This window comes from Chenopodium quinoa, unplaced genomic scaffold (genome assembly GCF_001683475.1).
Source record: "Chenopodium quinoa cultivar QQ74 unplaced genomic scaffold, ASM168347v1, whole genome shotgun sequence".
NCBI lineage: Eukaryota > Viridiplantae > Streptophyta > Magnoliopsida > Caryophyllales > Amaranthaceae > Chenopodium > Chenopodium quinoa.
In genome coordinates, this window is record NW_018744111.1 from 1,433,612 (window position 1) to 1,441,398 (window position 7,787).

General features: G+C 38.4%; 1 protein-coding gene across 1 annotated transcript; it reads left to right on the plus strand.

Annotated features, from left to right (window-relative positions):
• The first annotated feature begins 3,414 nt into the window (after window positions 1-3,414).
• On the plus strand, window positions 3,415-4,390 carry LOC110692397. The gene is made up of 2 exons (XM_021869394.1): window positions 3,415-3,935; window positions 4,354-4,390. Exons 1-2 carry the CDS (start codon window positions 3,415-3,417, stop codon window positions 4,388-4,390), a joined length of 558 nt encoding a protein of 185 aa, XP_021725086.1.
• The last annotated feature ends 3,397 nt before the right edge of the window (window positions 4,391-7,787 follow it).

Below are 7,787 nucleotides of genomic sequence, written 5' to 3' on the forward strand. Positions count from 1 at the left end.
ATGCTAGGGCCTGGCACTCGCAGCCTCGCACACTAGCCTCGCACAAAGCAGCCTCAAATGTGATGCGTGTGGGCTGGCAGTGCGTGGTGCGTAGCGCATGGCTGGTGCGTGTGCGTGCAATGCCTGGCTGGGTGCTAGGCAGCATCGCCACGCATGCGAGTGCGTGTACGTGCGCACATGCCTCGCATCAAGCACAAGCAGTGCTAGGCACTGGCTAGTGCTAGCTTAGGCATCGTGCTAGTGCGTGTGTGCGATGGGGTATGCGAATGGTGCGGGGGACAGTGTGGCCAGCATGCATGGCTCGCTAGCAGCACGCATGCTGGCTGTGCTAGCAGTGAGGCGCGAAGAGTGAGTGCGTGGGCTGCTGGGGCTAATGCCAGCACTAGGTGCTAGCAGCACTAGCACAGCCCAGCAGCAGCGTGCACTGGCTGGCTGGCTGGGTACTGGGCAGCAAGGCACGCTAGGTGGCAGCCCCAGCTGGCACGCTAGCTGGCAGCCCCAGCTGGCACGCTAGCTGGCAGCCAGCTTGCACACCTTGACCCGGTTTTGGGCATGGTGTGTGGGGACCAATACATGGCCTTGGGGATCAAGGCAATGGTCCCCCCAAGCCTTGGTCCTCACTTGGCTTTCTCTATATTTGTGCCATGTGTCGATTTGTGATTGAGTTGATTAATTATTTAATTTTGGAATTAAATAATTATCATTTTACCAACTCTCCCACATTGATGGGATATTGGAAATCAAGGGATCATTTCCCTATAAATACCAAGCTTGGTATTGAGATTTGAGTGAACCTTGAGTGGAATTAAAAAGGCAACTCTAGAAAAGAGTAAACCTTTGATTGGTAAAACTCATAGTTATTTTGTCCGGGTCTTGACTAACCTTCAAGACTTAGGACGCTCGGGTCGGGTCGAGGGTACCATCCGTCGGAGATCTCATCTTTTCGGGATTTTGAAGTAAGAGCTCATTGGGAGCGAAGCACGCGTCAAAGGTATAATTCTTGTCCTTAATCTTGTTTGATTAAGTTAATTATGCTTGTTTAATTGCTTTAATTAAGGGGCGGGTCTTGGTGGGTTTCCTTCCGCGTAGTATCGGGTCACTAAGAAACCCTACAGATCCGGAATGCAACACCCGTACGGCGTGAACACCTGCAAAACAACGAATCTCCGGTTTATCGAAGATCCGCCTCCGGCGATCAACTTAGTGACCGGAAACGGAATTTTAGAGAGAGAAAGTAGAGAGAAGTGAGAGCATATTTTTTAGCAGGGTGCCTTTTGGAAATTGTGTGTTCTCCCTCCCATCATGAAATTATGAGGTATTTATAGAGAAGTGGGAGATCATGCTCCTAGGGTTTCATAACCTAGGAAGATCGGCTGCCCTATACGTGATTGACACGTGTATTAGGGTTTCCTTTATGCTAGGAATATATCCTTTAATGGGCTTTGAGCCCTTCATTATTTGAAATCTCTCTTTAGGCCACGTGTTATGCTCATATTGGCCTTTATTAGCTAAGCAAGATGCCACGTGTCGGCTTATAATTAGACCACTTGTCGGCCTCTCATTTGTCTATAAAAGGGAGTGAAAATACCCCTAAACAGTAGTATCCTTGCTTTTGCTAACCCACAAGTTTTGTCGAGTTCACAACCAGCCTACGAGACTTCGTCGCTGCATATCCTTCACTCGTCCCTTGATTCCATTGAGCATATTCTGCCACGTCATCTTTTATCGTCCAATAATATTGCAACTTATGCAATTTATATTTTCTAATTTCTTTTCTTTAATCAGTTTTAGATTAGAATTTAGGACATTATAAATACTCCAAGTTATATACATTCGTCAACTTAAGCCTTTTATGCTTTTCATCATTTTTTATACGTTCGTTTCAGTCTTTCTTAGCCCTAGTTACTTATGGACAATTCCATGGATTCTCCATGAATTATTCTTGAGTATATTGATTTTTTTTTATTAAGGTACTTTATTTATCTCGTTTAGTTTTGATTTTTTTATTAGATTTAGTTTTAATTATTTGTTTCATGCTTGAGTAGTTTTGTTTCTAGGGATTAGGAATCCATGTTTATACAATGAATCTTGATTAATGTTATTGATATTTTGATTATTGATTTTGTCTAATTGATAGTGTTTTTTTGTTAATCTTGCAACGTTATCAATTGTTTGATTAATTTATGACAATTTTGAATCGAAAGATCGTACTTTTAGTGGCTTACCTACAATTAGAAAAACTAATTATGTTAGCAACCATACTGCATATGTTGAATTGAGAGTGTTAAAACCTAATCGTAGGCATAGTAATAACTCTAGTTAAATTGATTAATTAAATTGTTAATGATACTTTGATTTCTTCAATACTATAAACATGGTGAACCACAACTCTAAGCCTAGAGTAGAGGGGGGAGGTAAGGTAATTCCTCTACTCTCAAGCATTTTGTAGTCAATGGGGCTCGAATTCATGACCTTAAAGTCGCAAGGTGAGTTCCCCACCAACTCCACCAAGCTTCGCTTGGTAGGAAATTAACTATATACCTTGTTTATATGGATTAATTCATAGTGTAGTAGGTGCGTTATTGTTTTAAACAGTAGAAGTGTCCCTTAAAGAAAATCGTTAAAGTAATTATAAGCATATGCGGAATAGAACAATAAAATGTAGCCAATTTGTAGTCATGAAAAAGAAGCAACAAACTAATTCTTAGGGGTTTTATTCAACATTATGGGCAAAGGAGTAGATACAAATAACAACATGATCAAATTCTTATCAATAATTCTAACAATTCAATTGTAACAATAAATTAAGGAAATTTTAGAAAATAACACTTGAAAAAAACACAAAATTTTGATTACAACACCACAAAATTTCATAGTTTCATGATAACACCACTTAAAAAATTGAAATTTTGGATTCACCACCTAAATAGTTACGACGTTAGAGGAACTGTTAGTTAGGCCCACTGCAACGGCTAATTTTTTCAAAGCCTTTTATATAGTTACGATATCATTCACAAACATTCAACTGTTGATTTATTTACACAAAATTAGGGTTAAAATTTTGCGAATTCAATAATAAAATTGCCCAAATTGTTTGATTTAAGAATCATTGTTCGAGGGAGGAAGATTTAAAATCAGGTAATTGCGTCAATACCACTGTAGAAAATCCTATTTATCTTTCTTAAATGTTATGTAAATCAATCTATGTTGTTGATTTAAGTTGTGCATAATTCAGTTCGCATGAGTAGGTTATCATATAATTCGGACTTATTTCATAAAGTATGTGTGTTAGTTGTCCTCATACTTGCGAAAAAATGAACTTAAGGTTCATTGCAAAAATAAATTGGGGGTTTTGATTTTTAGGACTAATTGTTTAATTTCGTTAGTTCATTTGTATGGTTTTTCATAGTAGGAATGATTTTGCTTATTGTGGATGGCATATTGATGCAAGAGATGTCTTTCAGAAGTTCCTCTCCTTCAAGGGAGAAGAAATGCAAGTGTGGTGTTCCTTTTGTGAAGCTTACCAATTGGACAAGGGAGAACCCTGGTCGGAAGTTTAGAACATGCAAGTTCTATGATGCTACAACTGAAAGTAGGGGTTGTAAAGCATTTAAATGGATGGATGAACCTGATGGGACAGCCTGGCAAACAGAGGTGATCAACAATTTGTTGTTGGACAAGAAGCTGTTGAAGGGAGAAATTACTGACTATAAAAGAAAAGTTGATGATCTTGGTGGACAGATGAGGTGTTTGCTCAATGAAGTGGACAACCTGAAGATGAAATGCAAGGCTTTAAACTCAGACAGGAAGAAGATGAACAGAGAGATGCATGGAAGAAATGGAAGATCAGAGCACTTTGTTCTGTGTGTTGCTTTTGGGATTACTTTTGTTATGTTAGTGATGGTAGTTATTGGGGGGTTTGTAATGCTTACAGTGTAATTTTTCCTATGGCATGAACATTAATAGTAATGCTTTTGTAATGGTTTATAAGTGGCAGTGAACCACTTTTGCAAACTAATGTACACATATTTGGAAGGAATGGTTTAAGCAAGTTCCTAAAAATCTGATATTGCATTGAAGTGAATGAACAAATTAGTTGCATTGCTTAACAAAATAGGCTTTTAAAGCTTAACATCAAAGTATTACTTTAACAAAATAGGCTCCTTTGTCCTAAAACCAAAACTATAAGTTGAAAATATTGTATGCTAATGTTCAAAATGTCAACCTAAAACTCTAGTTCAGAAAAACAGCAGTAAGATCATTGAGTCAAATTTGCATGTTTGAAAGTCTGTAGCTTAGCTCTCCTTGTCTGCACTCTAGTCTGCTGAACTTTGTCTTTGTTTGTGGGTTCAGGTTGACTGGAAGAGGGGGTGCCTTATTGACTTTGTGAACCTTTCCTCTTATTCTATGGTTCACAGCCTAGTTGTTGTTGGGAAAAAGTCTTATTCCCAATGTTGTTTGGACCAGCCCTTACTGCACTCTGTGTTTTAAAGAGAAATAAAAAAGTATAAACATACAATTACATCACAAAATATAAAAAAACAATGAACAAGTCCCAAAGAATACCTTCTTAGCAGCTCTAATCTCACTCTTCTTCCTCTGCTCAACTACCCATGGTGACTTTAAAGGGGGACTTCCTGCAGATCTTTGCTCAGTTGGTTCAGCTACAGTTGGGAGCTTGCAATTCTTGACATAGTGGCCAAATCCACCACAATTCCTGCACTGATTCTTTCCTTTCTTTCCCCCCTGTTGCCCCCCTGCTGCAGATGTTCCCTCACCAGGCTCCAGCTTTCTTTTCAGGCAGCCATCCACCCCAATGATTAGCCTACAACCCATCAAGAAACCATCTTTCAAAGGCCTCAAACAAACAAACATTCTCATAAACAAGGGAGGCTCAGGCTGCTCAATGCCATCTACCACCACATTACAACCAGACCCTAGGTTGTATTTCATTATAACCTTCTTATAATCCCAAACCCTTGCATATTGCTCTCTTACTGAACCAAAAATTATCAACTTAGCTCTACATCTTGCAATCCAAGACCTATAGTAGGTCACTTTAACCCCTAGGTCTTGCAACACCCTATCCCTAATCTGCTTAATCTTCCAAGTTGGGTTACTTCTAAACTCCTTAAGGTACCTCTCTGCAATGAACTCTTAGTGAACTTCTTGTTCTCCCTGCTTCTCACACATTTATGCTTTAACCTCATGCTTTTTATTTGCCAAGTCCGCTGTCTAACTAACTTTGTAGCATGGATCTTGAAGTTGCACTTCACTCCACCCCTGCATATACACAAAGGCATCCTACTCGTCTTTGTGTCAAACTTACAGCCACATCTATTCCTACACTGAATAGTAATCCTACTACTATCATTGTACAAAAAGTAGTATTCATACTTATTCTCTATGGCATGCACTCTAAGAGCTCTCCTCAAAACAAAAACATTGATGAACTTAAGCCTATTAACAAGTACAACAGGCTTAGTGAAGTCAATTTTCTCATTAAACCAAGGACTGTTGTCCTCTTCATCTGATGAACCATCCAAGCTCCTTAGGTCATCTGATTCTCCCTCAACTTCCTGCAATTGAGCCTCACTCACATCCAAGTTCTCATTCACCTTGACCTAGGATCCTTTACAACCCCCTGATCATGTACATCCAATTGCTTCCCAAGACTTCTTATTACCTTCTCCAAAATCTCTTTAGAATTCTGGACAAACCACCTCTCATCCCCATTATCATATTCCTCCTCACCAGGCTCCCAAGTTATGTCAATGTCACTCCTATTAGTAGAAGAATACCCCTCCTCACTGCCCTCACTATTATCCTCAAAAACCAATCCTTTAGCTACAGATTTCTTTTTCCCCTTCCCCTTATCCAACACCTTCCCACTACTAGAAACCCTTTCAAACTTAGCTTTACCTTTCCCCTTATCCAACAACTTCCCTCTACCAGAAACCCCGTCACTCTTAGCAGAAACCCTTCACTCTTTCCTATCCCCTTACCCTTATCTTGTCTAGATCTAGGTTTAGGAGAATTTTCCCTTTGACTCACCTCAGGGTAAGTTTTGTTAAGTCTTGGGCTCTTCCTAACTGGTACAGTCTTTCCTGTACTTTTCTTCCCCTTTCTCTCATCCTTTTTTGGAGTGGACTGGGCCTCATGTATGGGCCTTAAGGGTTCATCTGCAGTCACAAAAACTTCCACATACCCTTCCCCATTCACTGTCTCTAACAGCCCCTCCCCTTCCCCTACATTTACTATTTCCCTTATCCCTGTGTTAAAGGTCCTCCTTCTTTGTTTATACCACAGTTTGTAGTTTGGAGGGACATGGACATTATAATTCACAAACCCATGCACATCATCTTCCCTCAAATAATGTACATCTATCTTATCCACTACCACATCCCTCCTCCAATAACATAACCCACGATACCAGCAAAGCAAATGTTTTGTTTTTGACACTCTTTTGGGAACAAAAGCACCCCCAACTCTGAATACTATATCAATTAATCCTTCTTGGTTGTTGTCCATTTATCTACCCAATAAACAGATGCAAAGCAAGTCAATAAAAGCCAACATATCTTACCCCAATTACACAGTCAAACACACTACTTTAATCAACAAAAGCAAACATATTTTAAACCAAAATAGGGACAAACCATTCAACAAGTCACCAAAATTAATGAATTATAGTAAATAATTAACCAATTACACCAATTCATACTTAAAGTAATCACATTCTACTTTAAGTACAAGTTCGCACAGTACACAAAGTAAATCACACCCAATTTTACTGGTTTTAGGGTTCCTACTTTTTTCCCAAATTACCCTACATTCCTCATGAAAATGGCATAATTAACATCATCTGAAAACTACTTTAAAAGGTCAGAAAGGTACCTCTTTTGGAATCTTACTGCTGTTGCTGTCAGAATCCACGAAAAATCCAAGCTTTTTGGATGTTAAAATGACTGACGAAGTCTCGCTGAGTTGTTTCGCTCCTATACTGACACCTCCCCTTGCTATTCAATTTCTCAACCACACAATTCACTCTAGGGTTTGATTCTTAACAATAATTTTGGTTGTTGAATATTAACAGAGAGAATTCAATGAAGAAGGAGTAATTGGGTAATCAATGGAAGGAGAGAGAATCGAATTGAAGAGGATGAAATTAGGAAGGTAAACTTATTTGTGGGCCCCACATACATTTTCCGTCACAAATTCTGCTATCCATTGGTGAAACCAAAATTTTTATTTTTTAAGTGGTGTTATAATATAACTTGGAAATTTTGTGGTGTTATAATTAAAATTTTGTGTTTTTTCAAGTGTTATTTTCTAAAATTTCTATAAATTAATGTCATCACAATTACAACAAAGTTGCAACACCATTAGCCGCAAACCTTTATACAATGAAAGAGTGAAAGAAAGAAGGCTCATTTGCATTGTAGTTAAACAAATCTATCATGCATACTCATTCCTAATTACAATCAACACTCAAATTTAACAAATAATGTACTCCCTCTGTCCCATAATATAGTTCCTGTTTTTTTTTTCACGGTATTTAGAAGATATGAAGAGAAAGTAGATGAAGTACATTAATAAAAGTGAAAAGTACAGCTATAGACAAAAGTTATAGAGAGAAAGTGGAAAAAAGTACATGACATGTGCAAAATTCAATGGTAATTTAGGAAGTACAATTAATAAAGTTAAAAAAAATTGAGGGTATAATAGTCTTTACATACTATCAAAAAATAGAAATAGGAACAACATTTTGGATCTCCAAAATAGGA